Source organism: Pseudochaenichthys georgianus, chromosome 22 (assembly GCF_902827115.2).
Source record: "Pseudochaenichthys georgianus chromosome 22, fPseGeo1.2, whole genome shotgun sequence".
Lineage (NCBI taxonomy): Eukaryota > Metazoa > Chordata > Actinopteri > Perciformes > Channichthyidae > Pseudochaenichthys > Pseudochaenichthys georgianus.
Window position 1 is genome coordinate 21,343,690 of NC_047524.1, and position 23,461 is coordinate 21,367,150.

Below are 23,461 nucleotides of genomic sequence, written 5' to 3' on the forward strand. Positions count from 1 at the left end.
AACGCCAAGCTACCCCACAGCACCCCCTAGAGAAAATCTCTGGCGCCGCCACTGCCCTAGACGATAAAAGGACAATGCAAAACAAAACAGAGCATTCATATTTTATTGTATGCATCCACATGGACTTGCATTCTCTATTCTCTAAATAGAATTAGAGTTTTGTCAAATTACAAGTGACTTCTAGTGCAGAACCTAACCACCACATTGAAATAATAACAATGCGCACGTCAGAGACATTTGAATCCAAACAGCCCGCTCATCGCATTAAAGCCCCGCCCCGTGTGCACGTTCTTTTTCCTGTCACCTGTGCGCGCGTCCAAGATATTCAATCGAGTGCGATGCGATGAGCAGGTGGCTTCATTAGCTGGTGGATTTCCGATAGTGGTGAGTCGATTTATGGTGCTATTATTTTTTGCATATCGTGAATACACAATTTAGTTGGATTGCATCCGTTTACCCTAAGGTAGCACTTATAGTTGACTTTTCGTGTACCAAATGTTTAGGTTAGCTATCTAGCTCACAGCTATATTTTTCAAAACCATGCTAGCTAAGTAAATGCGCGCCATGTGCTTCTACCATTAGAAACCACCTTTAATGTTAATGACATTTGTGATACAATGTTGGAAACCACTATAAGGCATTAAGTGACGCAAATGTCCAGTTTTACTAAGTGCTACTTATTTGTTTTTTTATCAATAAGCCTAGGCTACTATCTAGCTGCTCGTGCTTTGGCTAACGCCAGCTACGAAGTTCATGTTATGAAAGGGCTGTGGTGGAAAGTAACGAAGTACATTTACTCAAGTACTGTACTTAAGTTTGAGTATTTATACTTTACTTGAGTGTTTCCATCAAATGTTTACTTCTACTTGGCTTCAGTATAAGAGGGTTAGAATGTATGTTTATTCCGCTAAATATATAAATGAATGTATTATTTATTAAGCTTTATTTACTTTTCAGATGTTGAATTAAAATACACGTGATACGCTTTTAACATAATGCATCGTCCTAAAACCCGGAAGTAAGCTGCGCATGGGTTCCTTCGACAAAAAAGCAATGCAATTTCTCCATAGGATTTTTGAAAATAGCTCGAAATAAGGTCTGGTTGACACACATTTAAGAGACGGATCACGTTTTGTTCAGTCGGATAATATCCACATGTCTACCCTACTTTTATAATTTTCGAATCATAAACCTATAGAATGCTGCAGGGATGTAATATATGTATATGTATATATATATATATATATATATATATATTTATCTATATTTATCGGTTCATTCAAATCATCCGGACACATTTGATGGCTTTGGATTTTTTTTTTTTTTTTTTTAATATAAATTTAAGATAGAATTATGTAGGTTTTGAGGATTGCTTTGACTCGATGAGTTTGTAATAAATAATTAACATGTTGTGTTCAGGGTAAGTCATGCATTCCTTAATACTTATTTAGAATAATGGATCTCATTAAGGCCGAGGCTATATACAGGACGGTCCTGCACACAACGCCAAATGGCTATATACAGGACCGTCCTGTACACAGCTCTCTGAAATGGCTATATACAGGACGGTCCTGTATATAAGGTCTCTGAAATGGCTATATACAGGACGGTCCTGTGGATAAGATATCTGAAATGGCTATATACAGGACCGTCCTGCAGCTAACGTCAAATGACTATATACAGACCGGGCTATTATAGCATGCTTAAGCAAGTTTCGCGGGTGGTAATGTAGGGATAGGATTCACAGATAAATATTCTCACGACAACATTATTTTCAATGAGTTTCCCCTCAATATAAAATTGTGGCAATTAAATCTCTTTCCATGCCAATTGCTTAGCTTTTTATGCTGATTTCAGTCTTTTTTTTGGCTTATCTTTTTATGTTGTTTCAATCATTTTCTACTTTATATTTTCCAATGCACAATGTTTTACTTGTAAAGGATATCACTGCATACTTTAAATACTACTCGGTTTTATTAAAACTGAAGTTTTTTTTTTAAAGAATACGCCAACTTTTCCTTGACGTGTAGTGATTTTGCAACACAAATAATTTATCGGCTACGCCGGCATTTTTATTTTAGAAATCGGAGAAACCGTCTTTTGAATTGTATGTAGTATGCTGTACATTTTTGTAATTTATCCTGCTGTAAACGTTAATTGTACACCAATTATATCCATATTTCTGTAGACTACATAAAAAGCCATTTCAGGGCTTCTGTGCAGGACGGTCCTGTATATAGCCATTTGGCGTTGTGTACAGGACCGTCCTGTATATAGCCACTCCCTCTCATTAATTAAACTTGAAATAAATATTTTTAAACTAACTTTACAAGTAAAACATTGCATTGATTTTACTTTCAATTGTTGATTTATACTTTTAAAATATTGTTTCTTAATGATAGAAATTATGGTTGTTAACTGATGAACATATGTTTGTGTTCTTTTTTCAACAGAAATGGATAAAAACGCGAATTCAACAAACTTCATTTTCACTATGCCCGGCACTGACAAGCACTTTAAACCTCTCTCTAAATATTCCCGGATGGTCGCTTGTGAGCAAAAGACAGATGTCAATGACCCAAGAAAGTCTGAGTCAAATCCATTTGTAAATTTTGAATTTGAATTAATAAACAATTCTGACAAAAGAAAAGTAGAGGACTCCTGTATTGGCGACAGTTATGAGACTCCAGCAAAAAATACCTGTATTCAAAATGATTTGTCCCCTGACCTGGGGTACTTCAGCCCTCCTTCAAGAGCAGATTCAGTTTCCCCTTTTTCCACATCTTTTGCCGTCCTTTTAAATGACACAAAAGATGTGAGCAAGGAAAAAATTGAAACTGTGAGCTCTCCGCTGCAGTTAGAGCAGGTGGAAGGTAAACCCCTGTCCTTAGGAGAGAGGGTGGACAATGGGACTGTACTGCACAGATTGACGTGTGAGGGGGCAGACTCAAAGCAAACTGTGGTACAAGATGAGGGTCCCGTGGAGTGTTTAGAGGGTGTGGTTGAAGATGCATGGAACATTGGTTCCCCTATTTCGAACTCATCCATGTTTGAAGCCACACCCGCTGGAGAGGAATCCACTCTTGACACTTCATACGAGCCCTCATTACCCCTCCAAGTTCAGGTAAGCTGTTTCACCAGTAGGTATAGAGCAGGGGTCGGCAACAGGATCCGGACCCAGACGCCGACCTATACGGACCCGGACCTATAATCAATACATTAATAGGGGATTTCAATTTTGACGGGGCGATTCTATTTTTAAGCGCCACCGACAGGGGGCGAAAGAGACGAGTGAGCGATACAGGGAGAGAAACACAGAAGAAGAGATGAGAGCGCAGCAGAGAGGAAAGTGTGAAGAGAATAATTAGCGATACAGGGAGAGGAGAGTGAACAGGCGTGTTAGCGGCAGACAGGGAGCAGGGTTCGTACGGGTGCTTGAAATCCTTGAAAATGCTTGAAATTTGACGTGGTGTTTTCAAGGTTGGGAAAGCGCTTGAATTTTGGGAATGGTGCTTGAAATTGAGATAAAGTGCTTGAAAATGTAAATGCTTTACTTTTACAATAAATTGCTGTCTGACTGAATAGTTCGCTTTTTAGATGAAAAGAAAATAATTGCTTCGCTTCTACATAAAACAGCTCCGCCGCGGCCTTCCCGCGCTATGCGCGCGACCTGCAAGTGTTTGTGTTACGTGTGACCTGGGCATTCTGATGAGTGATAGGTGACTGTGTGCCATGAGGTTGCAGTTTCAATGAGCGTTTGCTAGTAGAAGACAAATACAAGCCATGGCTAAGACGAGGGTCAAGCCCACGAGTAGCCTCCTGCAAAGTTTCCAAAAATAACGATGTGAGAGTCTGCGCTGTCGAGCCACATGAAAGGTACGCCATAGTAGAGCATTTTAGATTAGGCTCACGGTGCATTTTACGTTTGTTTAAGCTAACGTTAGCGAGCTGAATAACGAACTCGATGAGGGATAATAATAATTGCAGGGGACAATCATTTCAGAGGAGCGTACCTATGTTATGTTCGTTACAGTCGCCATCGTGTGGTGTTCAGAGGATGAAGCACTCACGGCATTTCGTGTTCTAGTCACGAAATATAATCTATTGATTCGACACAGAGCGATTTTGAAAGCAATGTATTTCTACTGGTAGTATGTTTCGTGCCTAAACCAAATGTGACTTGCTCTATCGAAATCAGTCACATTGACCCAAAGACACATTTTCGTTTGTATTACTGGTCTGGGGGAAGCTGGCGAGTGCGTTTGTGTATTTTTGCGTTTGTGTACCGGGGAAACACTCTCAAGAAACACCGGCTGTTGTTATGCTTGCTGTGACGTTACATTAGTCCGTTCTCTGCTTGTAATCATGCCGAAGCTTCAAAGTTGTGTTTATCATCTGAATTTGCCGAAACAAGTTTAATATTCTGAAAGCCAATACTTTGTTTATTTGAAAACAGATGAAAACAAACTGTCTTTTATATAAAATTGTATTATAAAAGTAAAACTACATTTAGCTTTAATCCCATGCAATTGTAGATTGAACACAGTCTTCCTTTGAAGATGTATAAGTCAGGTGTCTTGAGTAGTCAAAATTACCTACCTGTACACATTTGTAAATATTATTTTCCACTTGTTACCATTGTGAGTCTATTTTTATGCAGCTCTGCATGATTTTGTGACTACAATTCAGGCTAATACGCTACCAGAGGTGGAATAAGTACTCGGATCTTGTACTTGAGTAAAAGTAGAAGTACTCAGATGTTGTACTTGAGTAAAAGTAGAAGTACTCAGATGTTGTACTTGAGTAAAAGTAGAAGTACTCAGATCTTGTACTTGAGTAAAAGTAGAAGTACTCAGATCTTGTACTTGAGTAAAAGTAGAAGTACTCAGGTCTTGTAGTAAAAGTAGAAGTACTCAGATCTTGTACTTGAGTAAAAGTAGAAGTACTCAGATCTTGTACTTAGTAAAAGTAGAAGTACCAGAGTGTAGGAATACTCTGTTACAGTAAAAGTATTCAAAAATGTTCCTCAAGTCAAAGTAGAAAAGTATTCTCATCAAAATATAGTGAAAGTAGCGACAGTAAAAGCAGTCGTTGTGCAGATTGGTCCATTTCAGAATAATATATATGATGTGTTTTATAAAGATTGATCATGAAAGTGTTCTCAAAGCTGGTAAAGGTGCAGCTAGTTTGAATGACTTTGTATACTGCAGGGTAGCTTGTGAATTTACTCCAGGTGGAACTAAAGTCTGATTTAACACTTGATTATATTTCACATCATTCATCCACATCTGTGAAGTAACTGAACCTGGACTCACATTCAGGTTCAGGTCCGGACTCAAGTCCAGAGGTTCAGGTTCAGGTCCGGACTTATAAGTCCGGACCTGAACCCATGGCTTGTGTCAAGTTGTGTGAGTAACTAAAGTGAACTTATTGTGAGCTAATTATCAATTGAAAATTAACAATAATCAACTCAAATTCAAACTCGTCAGGTTTATTGTGCTCCCTTCCAACTTGTGTCTACATTTCTCTACAAAGTACAAATGCAGTGTGAGAAAAAGTTTTTAGAGAGTACTTGTCCATGGACAAGTGAGTTTGGAGATGTACTTGTCCGAATACATTTTTCACTTGTCCAGAATGGACAAAAATTGGGGCCACTGGAATCTTCTTCTTCGTCATCGTATTTTACATTTTCTCACGGTTTTTATGACACCGCTAACGTAAGTGAGAAGTGAGATTTTACTGCATCACACATAGGGTTGGGTATCGTTTGGATTTTAACGATTCCGGTTCTGCTTTTCGATTCCGGTTATTTTCGGTTCCGGTTCTTTTGAGAGGGTAAAAATAAGTCCCATGACAAACTGGGAGAAAAATATATTTATGAAAACATTAAGTCAAATCTGTATTCCTATTTACAAATCACATACTGTTTAATTTCTTACGGTTATTGAATACAATTATATAAAAATAATCTCTGCATTGTTTAGTTAGTTCCAAGTGGTGCAGTTTGAGAATGTACAATTGGCCCAGTCTCCTCTGATGTTACACTGCCTGTGAGACAGAGTCCAACCACACATGTCCAACACATAGGACATAACCTAATAATAATAATACATTATATTTATAGCCTATAGGCCTAGCGCTTTTCTACAACGCAAAGACGCTTGCACGCTTACACACGTCCTGCAATACACATGCTGCTCACTGTTTGTAAAAGTAAAGAAATAGTATTTTCATTTCCATAATGTACTTTCTATACCCTGCTTCATAAACAATACTGACATCCTGCTCCTCCGAGTCTGGGGGTCCGGGGATGTGAGGACAGCGCGAGGACACAGACAGGGAGGCTGCTTCACTTCATAAAGGAAATGGTGGTTAATATTAACAACACAGGAGTTAAAACGCTTAATAACCTTCATTACGTGTTAGAGAAAGTACATAAGAAAGTTTGACAAAGATGAGGCTGTTAAACGGGCAGCGGATCCGCTGTGTGTAGAAAGAGAGAGAGAGAGAGAGAGAGAGAGACGCTGAGCTGCACCGCACCGTGCAGCGATCAGCTGATACAGAGCATAGAGAGAGCTGCAGTTCGCGGGGCTCGGCCTCGCCTCCTGTCCTCACAACTCTTATTAATCCCGGTACCGGAAAAATTGTTATTTGTTCCTACTCGGAACCGAGTGTTGCTTCCGAGTGTTGCTTCCCAAGCCTGCCACTGTGTTACACTTCCCGCCCCGCTCCGCCCCTAACTGTACAGAAAGCGGTGAGATGCATTCCCTTAGGAATCGACAAGCAGAACCGAAACTAACACTTCTAAACGAACAATGGCGGACACGTACAATTTGAGAATGAGTTCTGCCTTTTGTAAACTGAATGTATCAATAATTTGTCAATAAATCAGGTCTAAAAACGTCACTTGTCCGCCGGACAAGTCAATTGAAAGATCTACTTGTCCGATATTGTAAATAACACGTCCCGGACGGTGGGACGTGTACTTTTTCGCACACTGAAATGTAAAAAAAACACTTTTTGCCACTTAGTCTACAAATGACTTATGACAGCAACTACAGTGAACTACTACAAAGTTCAAACATTTATTTCATTTACCAAACTAAAGTAACCGAACAGTCCCTGAGCTGACTGAGCCTAAATCCCTAAAGCTTTGCTGAAAGGTAGAGTAGACTATATGCATTATACTGTTACACACCTACTATACAGTATAGGCTACACTGTAGTGACTGAACAGTCAGAGTGTACTGTACTGTCTGTACACCATGTCTTTTCTACAACTCTACATGTGTACATTATAATAATAATGCATTTTATTTATTATTATTATACAGTACATACTACATACATAGTGATGTACATACATACTGTTAGAAATTAAAATCAATGTTGATATGGCGTAATTTTGAATTAAATACACTATTTAATTTAAATCAGTTTTATTCTGAAAAAACCGGAAGTTCACACTATTTACTTAGTTTAAGGTACTTTATGCCATCAAAAACATTAATTTATAACACTGTGCGCATGTGCAGAGCTGCAGATCGGGTAGTCACATAGCCTACTACAATCACATTCACCGCTTCACCGACAGACGTACCATAAAAATGTCCACGAACACAGATGAGGAACTCATTCCTAAAAAAGGTGCTACTTCAGTTGTATGGAAGTGGTTCGGGTACAAGCGGTCATACATAGAACAAACAACTGTTCTGTGTAAGGTATGTAGAAAGACAACTTCCTAGAAAGTTAAAGGGATGTTATTTTGTTTGAGGGTATTTTTTTATTATTCATTTCATTATCATTATTTATTATTTACGGAAGAGGATTAGGGCCACATGAATATATTTTTTGGGAGGATTTTAAAAAATATTATATTTTTTTTGTTCTGGGAGTAAAGTCTTTAATCTCAGAATTCTGACTTTTTTTCTCAGAATTCTGACTTTAATCTCAGAATTCTGACTTTTTTCTCAGAACAAAAAAAATTAAAATTCTTTGGGAGAAAAGTCAGAAATACCGGTAACTGTAGAACCAGCTTCAGTGAGAGATTTACACATTGCAGTAGGCAATTCCGCACAAGGATGACTGGAAAATTACAGCCCTTTTGCTTTGCTTTCTTTTTTTAATTATTGGTTGATCCACAAGATGTGAAATATAGAAACGGAACAAATATCTGCCTGTAATGTGCCAGTGCAATAACAATTATTAAAGTATCCAAAAATAAAAGATAGGTTTTGTTGCACACAACAATGCCTGCAAAACAGATGTTGAGACATAATACAATTTACCTTCAGAATGTCTTTCAGTATCAAAGCAATACTTGCAATCTTAGTAAAAAGCAAACAATTGTAATCATAACTTCTCATAACTAAGATAACTGGTAGAAGACTAGTTCAGTCTGTTTATATGCACATCTGAGAGTTGTGTGTGTGTATAGGGAAAGTGTGTATGTGTGTGTACTTGTTTAGAAGAACCACCCAGTCCACCACTTGAAACTTTAACAAGACATTTGGAATCAAGGCAATGTGACACCTGAGGAAACATTTGATCATAAAACATTTTAAGCATTATTTTAAGATTATGTCTTAATTACTTTTTACACTAGTATAAAATATGTTCTAAATAAACAAGTATGCTTTGAACAAGGCACTTGATTTGCAACTTTATATTCCAGTCAATGGTCAGATAAGGGGTTAGCTCCACATTCATGCTTTTACACAAGTTATTCACCTGGGTAAGCGGCATATCATTTTACAATTTACACAAAAAGTAAGAGGGAGCAAACAGTACATTGTATTTTACAACTGTCTGTTTCCATATAAGAACAATGAAGCATGCAACTGTTCGTGTTTGAATCCTTAAACATCTTAAAAGGTCTTGAATTACATGAACAAATTACATTTATGTCAAGTCAGGTTTGTGTTCTGCAACTGGAGAATATGTAATGTAGTCAATATGCAAGTTTGTTGTAGTTTGTGAACACACCACCAACAAAAGTCAGAAGTCAGAATTCTGACTTTAATCTCAGAATTCTGACTTTTTTCTCCCAAAATTATTTTTTTTTTGTTCTGAGAAAAAAGTCAGAATTCTGAGATTAAAGTCAGAATTCTGACTTTTTTCCCAGAACAAAAAAAAAATTATTTATTTTAAAATCCTCCCAAAAAAAATATTCATGTGGCCCTAATCCTCTTCCGTAATTATTTGTTGTATTTCATTTTACAAGTTTTTTCAGGGATGGCCTACAAGTTTGATTTAAAAAAAAATCTTTGCACATTAATGACAGCCAAGTGCCGTGGTGCTGTTTTTATTTTATTTTTTTTATTCTTGAACAACTGATTTGTTCACATAGGCCTAGACTACTTGGTAATCTCATTTATATTTATTGTGTTAATAAAGAAAATATGTATTTAAATGTTGCCTTGGTCTGGTTTGTTTAGAAAAAAACCCAAAAAAATCGAGGTTTAAATCGAAAATTGTCCATTAGTTAGAAGAAAAAAAAGTTACGCCAAATCGCCCAGCCCTAACCTCAACAATAGTAATCAATAATGTATTGAAAAGTTATTTGGCTGATTGTTTTATATTGGCTCAGCCAGGTTATATGGGAGGCCCAGTCTACGTACAGGTCACTCATTTTGAAATATTAAACTTAGTTTTCTTTTCTTTAATTTTTCATCCTCGTGTAGAATGCTATCACGAAACACACATTTGGTTATTTATAGCATAAAGAACATCTGATTTAATGTGAGGTAGGGAAATAATCATTTGAGTATGTGTATATAAATATGTAATTTACAACAGCTGTAATATGCTTGAAAATGCACCTTGAAAATGCACCTTGAAGTGCTTGAATTTGACTTTGGAAAAGGTGTAAGAACCCTGAGGGAGAGACACATAATGACACATGGCGCTCTCCAAGAAGAGGAAAGGGGACAGTGAGAACAGAGCGTTTAACCCCGAGTGGACGGACTCATTCATGTTCATCCTGCCCACTGGGAGCACAGAACCAGTGTCTCATTTGTTCAGAGACCGTGGCGCTCATTAAAAGTGCCAAAACGCCACTATGAGACAAAACACAACGTGTTTGACCAAACATTCCCTCTCAATTCAGAACTGAGGTCACAAAAAATAAGCAGTCTCAGAGCCCGATATGATCAGTCCACCAGGATCAAAATTAAAACTAAATATCGTTCCAGGGCAGGCTAACCGAGGCTAACCAATGAGCACCTGCATGTGTGTATGAGAATGGCCCTGACACCATTTCAGCCCAGATTGAAACTCCTGGCAGGACAAACTCAATTCTCGCACTGAATTAAAAAAAAAAGTGAGTGAGGGACTGCAATATAAAAGGGAAAGAAAGAGAAACTTTAAAACTGTTCAATTGTTATGATGTGTAAAGACTGATATTGTTCTATAATCGTCTGAAACTGTTAAGACATGATGTGAAACGGTTAACAAAGAAAAAGAGAAACTCAAGCTGCTGCTACACTTTTTTTAATTTATCTAAAATTAAGCACTTTTAAGATGCACATATTTTCAAAAGCTATTTTATTTATTTTCTCTATTTTATTTTTAAATGCAGCCCGAGAGGAACATTACACATATCCACAGTATTTAAATCAAATCAAATCAAGTTTTATTTATATAGCACATTTATAAACGATGTTTGGTCGAGCCAAAGTGCTGTACATATAATAAAAATAGCCTACAGTAGAGACACTTTACAGCAAATACAACAACACAGATTGTTCAGAATATCAGTATGAGAAAAACGACACCCTCTGTCCTTAGACCCTCACATCGTACAAGGAAAAACTTCCAGAGAAAACCCACAGTTTAAGGGGAAAAAATGGGAGAAACCTCAGGGAGAGCAACAGAGGAGGGATCCCTCTCCCAGGACGGACAGACGTGCAATAGATGCCGTGTGTAAATTGAAAAGATAATACATTTTACAGCATATAGACCAGGGGTGCCCAACCTTTTTTGAACCGAGAGCTACTTTTAAAGTTGCCAGTCTGCCGAGATCTACCAGTCCAAATAGAGAGGCGTAGCCATTACTGACAGCCTACTACCAGGTAAATACACACTTCTACTTGTATAGAACTGACCTTTGTACGATTAATACTTCATAAAATACTGCAGATCCTTTATCTTTCCTCTTTCTAATCAACACACATACAAGTATTTAACTGAAGTTACACAACAGTGTTGTTGATACAGAGTTGGAGTTTATTCACACGTCACTACAGTGGGTAATGTTTTCAAGAAACATTGAACAGTGCTGCCACATGACACAGGAAAAAAGAAAATACTCTGAACCCTTTCTTTGCCATTAAAATTAGGTTTACTAATAAGACAACTCGGATCTGAAGCTACGCAGGAATCTGCTGCCAAAGTGCAATAAAAAAGACAAAATTAATAGAATCAAACCCTTTTTTTGTTGCATTTTAGTAGATTATAAAAAGAAATGCCTTTTAAAATGGATGCAAGCAACACTAGTTTCTTAACCTGAATTGATGATAGACTATAATCAATTTAAGTTTGCATTCTTATACCATTTTGTACAATAATTATAATGAATAAGTTCAAACTCAAACTCACAGCTGATTAATAACGGTATCCAACTTGAGTTTTTATTATATCAAAAACCTGTTGAAATGCTACTGTTATTTTTATTACGCAACGGCAGCCTCCAGGAATGCTTCTTTCAGAACTTCGCCGTCTTTGAAAGACTTCATGTGTTTCGCAAGAACGTGACTGACACGATAAGATGCTCTGGTAGCAGCCTTGCTCTTGTTGTTGGGCCGGGTGAAAATGGACTGCTGTGCATTTAGCTGTCCTTTCAGGCCCCTCCCCTTTTGGGAGTGTAGGGAAGAATTAGGAGGGAATTCCGTCTCGTAGCGTCTGTTTTGAAATGCCGCTCCTAAATTACCCTTCTTCGATAAAGCCACGCTCACATTGCAGATGAGACAGATGGACTTTGAAATGGAATAGATACAAAAATAATCATCCTCCCACTCGGAGTGAAAATTATATATGTTTTGCTTCTGCCATGATTGTGGTTTTGTGTGTGTGCGGACTGTCACTCATGGTGTTGACACGGACAACGTTAGCGAACTAGTGCACTGCCCACCAGCCACGCCCCGACACATGGGGTCACGCCGGCCAATCACAAAGCTTTGATGCGTTCAAGTGCATTATTCTGGCACAGGAAGATTATGTTATAGGACATTACCGATAAAACAGAATATTGTTGTTCTATTTTTAGACACATCTCGCGATCGACTGGGAATCTCCCCGCGATCGACTGGTTGGGCACCCCTGATATAGACCAAATGTTAGGAAATGCATGTGTCTGTAATAAGAAGATGAATCCACAAGGATGTCAGCTACAATCCTGAGGAAGCCATCAGGGAAGCAGCATGGCGAGACCCAAGGCAGGACTGCAGAGACAGGTTCAGCCACGACCCGAAGTCCACGACTTAATCCAGAACTCAGGACAGAGGATCCAAGACACAGGACTACAGCAAGAGGATCAGCCTCGACTCCGGATCCCGGCGTAGATATAGATACAAAACAAGAAAAAAGATTTGGCTGGGTTAATCGGAACAAGAGAATACACAGACACAGACAGAGAGGGAAAAGGTCATTGGATAAAAGTTATTCTTGATAACCCTCTAGAAAGATCTCATGAACTTTCCCACTCAATCTATCAAGACCCGAGCAGTTCTATTAGATATCCAAGGTAAAGGCACAGGCCGGCGCATATCGCTCATGGAATCCCTCACCATATGAACTCTGACCCCTCAAGTGTAAGTGTACAAGTGAAGAGACACCATGTGTCAGCTCCTTTTTAGAATAGTATTTCTTCTCTTCTCAGAGAAACAAGGCTATGAAAAGAATAGCCAGAAACAAAGGAAGAGAGGCAGAACGTGACTGCGTAAATGCACTCTCCTAAATATTAAACGAGTAAGAGGTGAAAAAACACAAAGCCAGAAATTGAAAAGAAAAGGCACCATCATGCTTCCCCTTAGAATAGGGTGGAAATTATAAAGACCCAAATTATGAAGAGGGGACATGGGATACTAGTGAAGAGGGACAACAGTGAAAAGGCCCAACGTATCCAACGTACTAGCACTCTCCAAAGAGACAGAAAGTCAAAGTATACGCCGAGAGGCACAACGTAACTACGTAAATGCACTCCCGTATAAATTAGTTTAAGGGAAAGGGGGTGAAAAACTAAACTAATCAAAAGAAGGAAGTAGAGAGGCCTAAATGCCCTCTCCTAGATTCAGATAAAGGAAATAACTGGGGAACAAACAAGTACAGGAGGAAAGGCTCAACAAGTCAAGGTCAACACACTCTCCTAGAATAGTTCAAGGTAAACGGGGTAGGAAGAATATAGTAAGAAACAGCTGAAAAGGCGTCCAAGAACGCTTTCCCTGTACATCTGTGACAATAAATATTGTTTTTGAATTGTACTTTCTTTATTTGATTGGCAGTCAGTTGTTGATTACATGCAGACGTTGATAAAGCTACAGGTCACTTCAATATATATCACACTAATTCATGAAGCAAGTTAGACATTTTGATGTTCCGGACCTTTGCATGGGGAGACTTTCTCTAACTGGACCTCGTTGAATTTTAGTTTAATACCCCGGGTATAGAGGATGTTGTCCTGCACACATCGAGTCATGTTTGTTTAACTTAATTACATTTTACTTTTCAAGGTGAAATCTGTAGTGGTGAATCCAAATCGGCGCACGGAAACGGCAGCACCCACTAAGGTCATCGTACCCATCAAATGGAGCCCAGAGGACAACAGACTTTATGCGCCTGCAGTCAGCAGTGCCAGCACTCAAAGGTATGGTTGTACCTTTTGCCATATCTAGGGGGTGCCATATGACCGTATTATACAAAATGTTGAGGCTTCTGCCATTGCTTGGTGTTTGTCCTTGATGGCAGTCTCATATTTTTTGTGTTTGGCTTTTTTTTCCACCTGTGTCTACAAGCCCATCCTTATTTATATATTTTGACTATTCCTATAGATTAATGTCTTAAGCAGCAGGTGTCTTGTATGGTTAAGTGAGGTTAAGAATAGAGTTTAGATCAGAGGTGGGGAACCTTTTTCCTCTCAAGGGCCATTTCAATTTTTACAATATCCTCAGAGGGCCGTACAAATTATTGACCTCTGCTTAAAAAAACTAAAATCACAGCCCATTCATTTCATTCTGTGCAAAGAAAAAGCAACCTCTTAATCCAGATATCTCACCATGACTCGCGTATGCATGCACGCGCACGTTGTGGCGTGACCACCAAAACAGAAAGATATGGACACAAGATGTGTGCAAATGTATTTAGTTTCCTATCCATGTGAACATGATTTAAGTGGGGGGGGACCTAACCTCCTCTAGGGGGGTCCGGGGGCATTTGCCCCCCCGGGAAGATTTTTTAAGCATTAAGTTAAAAGCATCAATCTGGTGCACTTTGAGAGCAAAATCAGGAGATCTATGGATACAACTCTCAACACCCATATGAAACAGAACTGGAAGCAGATTTAATTTTCTTTATGAATATTTGACAAATCACTCCCCTTTCAAACTGTATTCTTCTTTATTAATAACAACTTTTTTTTACAGTGATATAGTATTTTATACCTGTTAAACCTATATTTTATTCTCTTATTTTTTTATAAAGATGTGCCTTTACCTCACTGGTTGTAGAAAAAGCGTCTAATATTCGTTAGCATAGCTAGCTAACCAGATGCTAATAACAACAAAGTTATTGACTGTATGATCAGTATGTCAGATGAACAGATCGCCACTGGGCTTTCAACTAAAGACACAGACACGCAGAAACTGCGGCATGTGTACGGCTCCTTATGGTTACTGCAATTTCTGAAGTGCCGGAGCGGCGTTCTGGTGCTCTCCGTCAGAACTGCACCCCTGTCAGATGGTCGAGACATATACCACGTGAAGACACGTTAGGCTCGTGTTGTGTTCAAGGACCCTGACCGTGGCTAGGAAAAACAGGCACTCGCCCGTATACGGGCCGGAGGTTCCCCACCCCTGGTTTAGATGATTGTTTCATTCTATTATGTCTTTCCTACACACAGCATGAAGAATAAAATGAAACTCGTGCAGAATTCTTAGACATTGCGCTGACAGCCAAGTCCATCTGAGTATGTTGACACATTTTGTATGATCCTTCAGGGTTCGTACGGTCATTGAATACCTGGAAAAGTCATGGAAATTCAAAAAGCAAATTCCAGGCCCTGGAAAAGTTATGGAAAACAATATTCTTCCCAAAGTTTTGGAAAAGTCATGGAAATGTAACTAAAGTTGCGTCAAATATAATTTACTTTTTATCTAATTGCCGAAATAAGCTGCGGTCGCGAGCTGTTATGTGCCATCATGACGCGCATGGTGTTATTTTTTAATATATGAAGCGCGAGCTGTGTGCTCGAGTCTTCCTGCCTGTCGGCTGAACTCTGCTGCTCTGGGATGAGGGTCAGCTACATTATCTACGGTGCATTCGTTAACTGTGCGGAGTCACTGTGGCACAGACTGCACCGCTGGTGAACAGCTGTTAGAACAGGCCGTTCAGGTGTTCAGAGCAGAGCGGCAGAGCGTGATGTGAACTGAAAAGTTTTTCTGTCGCAATATTATTTAAGGAATCGTTGAGCGAGATAGCTAGCTAGCTAGCTAGCTAGCTAGCATACATTGTCACTATCTGCTAATGTTAGCTTTAGCCTTCGTTTCAGACGGGTCCGTGATCGGCACGGGGTGGGCCCCTGCTGAAAAGGAAAACCCCCCCCCGCAGGACTTGAAACGCCCCCTTGATAAATATGTTTAATTATAATGAAACCAGCTGCAATGGATCATGGATCCACCAGGGGGAGCCGTGAAAAGCTGCCACACTGGAACTCATGTGAAATAAACAGCTGATCTACAGGTATCTGATATAGCGGATATTTGTTAAGATCCATATGTCACGGATAGGATCACATTCTGTGCTAAATAAGAGACATGTAATCATTTACTAAACATCACCATGTTTTTATTTAGTAAAATAATGTTTAATTCACGTTGGCGTAAATACGAAACCATCGCTATGTTTTTAGATCAGGAAATGCATCCATGCAGGCTCAAACAAACTATTTTCAATCATCATCCTCACGATCATTTAATGTATCATATGTTCGCGAGTTGAAATGAATGCACTAAATTTAATCCACGTGAGTTTACAACAAATTTTTTTTACAAAAAATAATCGCTTTGTTTTTATATCACATCCGACCGGAGGAAAATGCAGCGGCTCTCACTGCCGATCATCCTAATCCCACGGGCAAACAATAATATGTACAGTGTTAATAGTTTACTGTATTATTAGTGTCTAATATTACTGGGGATTTCGGAATGGTACTGGATTTTGATTTATTGTATCGGCTTCATATCGCAATATATTCCCAAAGTCTGAAATGCAAAAATTTCCCACATTAGGGCAATTCACCATACATTTAATCATTCAAACAAAATCATATTTCGTTTATTTGTAACGAAATAAATGTGGTTTATTCCACATAATTTAGGCCTACTGTGTTAATTGTTTCACAATTGTGTAATTGTGTTCACAAGTACGTCGGTACGCAAATGCGCTTTGTGACACAAGTGACGGTACGCATTTCAGATTACGCACATAACCTGCGTACCAGTTATGTGTACCCTTTGTACTACAGCAAAAGTATTCTCCGTCGGGACTTCCTGCAACAACACCACGCCGTTATCTTGATTCTGATTGGCCAGAAGACATTATCAAAGATGTTCTATTGAGAAGACGACCACTACGTGACAAAAGTTTTCAAAACCGTTTCTGGTCTTCGGTATTTCCAGGCAAGTGGCTGCTGAAATCAATCTTACTAACTGCTGTCTGTGCAATTTACTCCGCGAGTTGGCAGACTTTATTTTGCTTACTTTAACATCATTTTTCATGGTGGGGCTAAGCCATTTCTTGGTATGAGTGTAGCCTACCCCAGCCATACCCTGGCGCTGCCACTGGTGGGATGTATGGGGTTAAATATTTTAACGCAATTAATTCAAAAAATTAATTACCGCCGTTAACGGCGATAATTTTGACAGCATTAATATATATGCACACACTATCTCACAAGCAAAAAAAACCTCCTTAAAATAGCAGTCAAGTGTACAGTCCATACAAAGACCTTGATGCCTCAACAGGCCATATCCAAATCTGTATTGCAAGGAACACCAACATGTTTGCATTGCAAATGCATCTTTGATTGTAAACTGTCAGGAAGGTGGGGGCTCTCCATCTCCAGCTGCCGTGTTTGCTACCAGCTGGGAAAACGGAATGGGTAGGTTGTGTTTCAGATGCAGTTTAAGGTTAGTCGTATTGCTAGCTTTTGTTGCTACCTTTTTAAAACAAATCCGACACACCGCCCGGCTCATTTAAGTCCGTAGGTTCGTCTCGTTGATTTGGCTTAAATCCAAAATATTCCCACACCGGAGAAGTGGTATTAGGTTTTGCAACCAATTCCATTTAACTTCAAATTCCCCTCGAGTAAGTCACAAATTGTCTCCTGCTTGTCTCTATATTATTAATTTGGCTGCTGCACGCAGAGTTTCCTGACTTGGCTGTGTGTGAGCCCCCCGCCCCTCACAGCGCGCTAGGCAAAAATTCTGGTCACATCCTTATGTAAACAAACACGCATGTAAACGGCAATTTATCGAGCTCAGAAAAGTTATTGAGTCCATTTTTATTTATCGTATGATAAGTCCATTTATTGAATATCGCGACAGGCCTAGCCCCAGTCTGAGGTCCAGAGCGCTCTGCAGACAGTTTTCATCAAGGATCTCCCTGTACATTGCTGCATTCATCTTTCCCTTGATCCTGACTAGTCTCCAAGTTCCTGCCGCTGAAAAACTTCCCCACAGCATGATTCTGCACCACAATGCTTCACTGAAGGGATGGTGTTGGCCAGGTGATGAGTGGTGCCTGGGTTCTGCCAGACATGATGCTTGGCATTCAGGCCAAAGAGATCCATTTTTGTTTCATCAAACCAGACAATTTGGTTTCTCATGGTCTGAGAGTACTCTAGGTGCTCCATGGGGGCTTTCATGTGCCTTTGGCTTCCTTCTGGCCACTCTACCATAAAGGCACTGGAGCTCTATCAGAGTGATCACTGGGTTCTTGGCCACCTCTCTGACTAAGGTCCTTCTCCCCCGATGTTCAGTTTGGGCAGCAAGCTCTAGGAAGAGCCCTGGTGGTTTCAAACATTTTCCATTTGCAAATGATGGACCACTGTGCTCGTTGGGACCTTCCATGCTGCAGACATTTTTCTGTATCCTTCTCCATATCTGTGCCTTGATACAACCCTGTCTCTGAGGTCTACAGTCAATTCCTTGGACCTCATGATTTGGTTTGTGCTCTGATGTGCACTGTCAACTGTGGGACCTCATATAGACAGGTGTGTTCCTTTCCAAGTCATGTCCAATCAATTGAATTTACCACAGGTGGACAACATCAAGTTATAGAAACATTTCAAGGATGATCAGTGAAAACAGGATGCACTTGAGCTCAATGTTCAGTGTCATAGCAAAGGGTGTGAATATTTATGTACATGTGATATTTAATTTAATTATTTTTAACACGTTTTCAAAAGATTCTTTAAAAACGTTTTTGCTTTGTCATTATGGGGTATTGTGTGTGGGATATTGAGAACAAAAATGAATTTAATCCATTTAGAATAAGGCTGTAACATAACAAAATGAAACAAAGGAAATGGAATTTAAGAGCAGCAAAAAAAAAAAAAAAACCTATTATTTTGGGTATCATTATCAAATGTTGTTATGAGCATACTCTGATACATATGTAATCCATAGTTGACCATTTATTGACATTTGGAGAAATAAATAAAACTTTAAAAAAGTGAAATGATTGGCTGTCTGCCATTCAGCCGTCACCCTCCATGTCTTCAGGTGGTGGTGTGGGCACACCATGGTACATCACAATATTTCCAGAGCACAGCTGACCATAGTGTTGTGTCAATACTAAAAGTATCTCTATATCGATATGAAACAATACCAAAGCACAAACATTAAACACCTGTGAAATTAATGGAATACGAGAAGACGCAATGTCAAATGATTTGATATACATTTTTTAATTGGTCAAAAACAACGACAAAATTAAACGACATTTAAATTCAATTGAAATACTAGGCAGGAGGGAATGTGTAAAGAGGCCACATCACAGAATTGAAGTACTGTATGAGTTAAAGGTGGGGTATGTAATTTATTTCAGAAACACTTTTTGTTAAATTCCACGGAATGCTCTTAACATCCCGATGGCAATGAATATATTAAATGCTTTGACAAAGAATCCATAAAAAAATGTCATCTGTGGAAGCCGTAGTACTGTAAAAAGCACGACCAATCATTTTAGCCGGCCCGACTAAAATAACTGGATGGCCTACCTGCCTGTCAGCCTTCCATCTGTGCACAAACTTATCTCGTGCCCTGATTGGTCATGTGCGCGTTCGTGTGTGTTGGAGGAGGGGCTCTGTAAGGAAGTAGTCTGAAGGAAGAGGCAGATTTTTTTCCGGTTGTGTACTTTCAAATTCTAGCGCACTCGAGCTGTGTGCATAACACTGTTAACTTTGAGATTGTGATTTGGGAAATCGCCGCCAATCATATTTCCACGCTCGCGCCAGGGCCGATTACGTTACACAAGCGTGTAATACACTGTCGTAATGACCCCACAAATGTTCCTAAATTGAGACTTGTTGTTTGCAGGCCGGTGGTCTTTGTCACGAAGGGGGACTGGGAGCGTGAGAAACAGCTCTATGTCCATTCTGTCACAAGGCACATGAAGGAGCATCCAGGAGCAAATAAAGGTAGACTAAAAATGATGTGTTTTATAGCAAAGCTGTGTTTTTATGCACCATGTAGTGTGAGGTAAGCCCAGAGGTGCGTCATTGTCACAAGTAAGTCTCAATTATTTATACTCAAGTCCCAAATCAGGATGAGCAAGTCCTACACTTTGTCATTATGTGCTTTTCACCACATGTAATGAACAACAGAATAATAATATATTACATTTACATCATATTAATAAATTACTAATCAATTTTCTTTCTGCTAGTAACGTTTTTTCTATTTTAAGAAGGAACAGTAAGGTTAGGCTACTGTGACGGTTTAATTCAGAAGGAGTTTCATTAATAAGATCCCTGATGTTAAGTTGACCAGAATGTTTATTCCCACTGTGTACAACATGTTATCAGGGACACCACAATCTATTTTTATTTGTATTTAATGTTGTTCCTAATCATTTCTAATCTCATTCACACCTACATTTTATATTGTGTTGTTCGAAGCAGTTTTTAATGTTGTTGTTGCTAGTTTTCCTTACGTGTATTGTTGTTGTTAGCATCTGGTGCTAGCTAGTTGCGCTAACGGATATCAGGAGCTGTTTAAATGAAAACAGAGGAGAGACATTTCGCCACAACTGCGCCGAGCACTTGACTTTATGCAGGAAGCAGACAGTGGGACATTGTACGAAAAGTCAGCACACTCAGCACGGATAGTGTGCGCAACATGATTGCAGCGTCCAGGCAGCTCCCGTTCGAGCATATGCCTTGAGTTGCACATAGCTCCAACGATCGATCACACACACACACACACACACACACACACACACACACACACACACACACACACACACACACACACACACACACACACACACACACACACACACACACACACACACACACACACACACACACACACACACACACACACACACTTTGTATTGTATTATTGTATCGGAGAGGTTCCAGGTTGAATTGAGGCGAATATTTGTTCAGAGGTTGTTGTGTTTAATATTCATGAGAATATTTGTCATTGTTCAAATGATAATAAACATTAGCATAAAGCATATTTGTCCACTCATATGTTGATAAGAGTATTAAAAACTTGAAAAATATTCCTCTAAGGTACATTTAGAACAGATAAAAAATGTGCGATTAATTTGCGATTAAATATTTTAATCGACTGACAGCCCTAATATATATATGTATTACTTTGGTAATATATGCTACATGTCAACTTGCCAAAGTTAATAAAGTTTAGGATTGTTGATTTGGTAAATATATTGTGGCAAACTTATTTTGAATACATTAAAATATCAAGTCAGAAGGCTCAAGGTCAAGTCCCGAGTCATTGGTGTTAAAGTCCAAGTCGAGTTGCAAGTGTTTTGTGATTTTGTCAAGTCGACCTCTGGTAGGGCTGTGATTAATTTACCTTGCGTCTCTGTGGCACGTTTGTGCAGATGCCATGAGTGAGCTGATGACGCTGATGAACAGTGTGGCTGATCAGTCACCGGGCGCTGACGGCAAACAGTGGCAGCATCCCTCCGATCTGACACGCAGGTACATTTTCATTGGGTTTAATAAAGAAATGAAGGGATGTCTGTTCTAATGCTGGCGTTTTTCAGCCACCTTTAAATATGTGGCTCTGGATCTGTGCTTACTTTTAGGAACTACCAAAGAAGGCTTGGAAGAGAGACGCCTAAAATGACCCTACATGAATGGAAAACTGAGACCATTCCAACACACAAGCGCTTTGCCAAGGTGCCGAAAACATTTAAACGGAGTTCATTTTCGTAAGTTAAGGACTTGTGGAACTCCTAATAATTCAAAAAGGCTGGACTTAATTTGTGATTTGTACATTTGTGTGTTTCTCTCTGCAATGTTTGTTCCTGTTAGAGAAAACTAATGCATGTTTTAAGGGGTTTGATAGTGTGTGAATTATGCTAAGAAACAAGCACCCACTTGTTTCAAGCATCTTAAATAACTTTCCTTTTTTACTATACGATAAACTATGCCTGTTTTAATGTGTATTTAAATTATCTTCTGCTGTTTGAAATGTCTTTTTTGTGTGTTAAGAAATATTCCCAGTTCATGTTTACTCTGGATATGATTAAAAACACTCCGGCCCTTATCTGTTCTTGTCTTTTGGGAGACTTGTATATCTCCAAATGTTTCTTCAAATAATTCTGAAAGGATTTGCAGAATTTAAAGTTTCAATTGAACACATTTCAACCCATATCAATCTTTGTTCACTTTTTGTACTACTTGTCAAGCCTAGTGTTCAGACTGTAGGGCAACAAGTTGGTTTGAAGTGCAATGCTTTGTAATTGGTGACATGAATGTATCATATTGTCCTGGAAATGTTTACCAAGAGGTTTTATCCAGCTTTGAATAATAAGCTGTAGACAGTTATGTCAATGAACAATATTGCACATTGAACAAAAACTGAAGAAATAATTACAAATATTATATTACTCCTCTTTATGACATAACAGTCAAAATAGCTTTGTATTTCTAATGTTATTCAATACATTTCATTTGGGGGCTGGCACAGATGTTGTGCCAGACACATTTGCATGCTATAAGCAGGAAGTAAGTGTTCATTAGGGGCAGTTCACCCACACCATAAACATTCATGAGCCATACCCTAAATTGTTATATTAAAACAAAATTCCATTAATAGTGTCCTGACTTTTTTTCAATGTCCCACAGTCCTTTGGACATTTTAGTACTTTCATTGTATCATTTGCCAATGTAAAACGGTTTGAACCAAGGTCTGTGAATGATTTCAACCCAGAAACCTCACTGGTTGATATTTGGTAACCTGAACAATAAACATGAGCAAAATGGAGGCCCTGCTCATTGGCTCCAAATCATGCTCCAAGGTTTGCCCGAATGCCAACCAGTTTTTCCACTCTCACATTTGTGAGCCTGTTGCGAACCTTTGTGTGGTCTCAATAGCTATGCAGTGTGCTATGGCATGGATATTCAAGTGTAATATAATTAATAATATTTTAATACAATTTATTTTTTAATCACAATCTAGAATGTGGGAAGACGTGGGGCGGCGCCCTTAAGGGCCGGCCGCCACTGTGAAGGCCTCATGACGCACGTGAGCAGCCACACAACAATGTTGGGACACTCCGGACTCCTGCCTGATCTCAGCAGAGAAAGAAGCTGTTTACTGATGCAGGTGTCCCTTGAAAAAGAGATCATTGATCTCAATGGGCTTTTACCTGGATAAATAAAGGTTTGGAATTGTGTTGATCCCATAGACTCTATATATAAAGGTTGATCCTCAAGCCCCTCAGTTCTTCTTTGGATGTGTTGGGTTTTGTCAAAACAGAGTGCACCACAGGAAAACAAAGGCCGAAATGGAAGTCACGCATGTCAGCTACCAAATCAAATAATCAATCCAACACTTTGCTCTTGTTTTTATGCATGGATACAGATAATGTTATTTAGGACTTGAGTGAGATCCAAGTGATTTGGTGTTTTGCTATTTTAGGTCTTATTGATTTCAAAGAAATTACAAAATCAGGCACGTTTTATTACACAAGCTGCTGACTTGAA

At 39.0% G+C, this 23,461-nt stretch overlaps 1 protein-coding gene across 1 annotated transcript; it reads left to right on the forward strand.

The window, feature by feature from the left end:
* Window positions 1-302: 302 nt before the first annotated feature.
* Window positions 303-22,769, forward strand: LOC117467871 (S100P-binding protein-like). The gene is made up of 6 exons (XM_034111763.1): window positions 303-384; window positions 2,454-3,124; window positions 13,728-13,861; window positions 19,812-19,912; window positions 21,349-21,448; window positions 21,556-22,769. The coding sequence occupies exons 2-6, from the start codon at window positions 2,456-2,458 to the stop codon at window positions 21,683-21,685; spliced, it is 1,134 nt and encodes a 377-aa protein (XP_033967654.1). The 5' UTR covers window positions 303-384; window positions 2,454-2,455; the 3' UTR covers window positions 21,686-22,769.
* The last annotated feature ends 692 nt before the right edge of the window (window positions 22,770-23,461 follow it).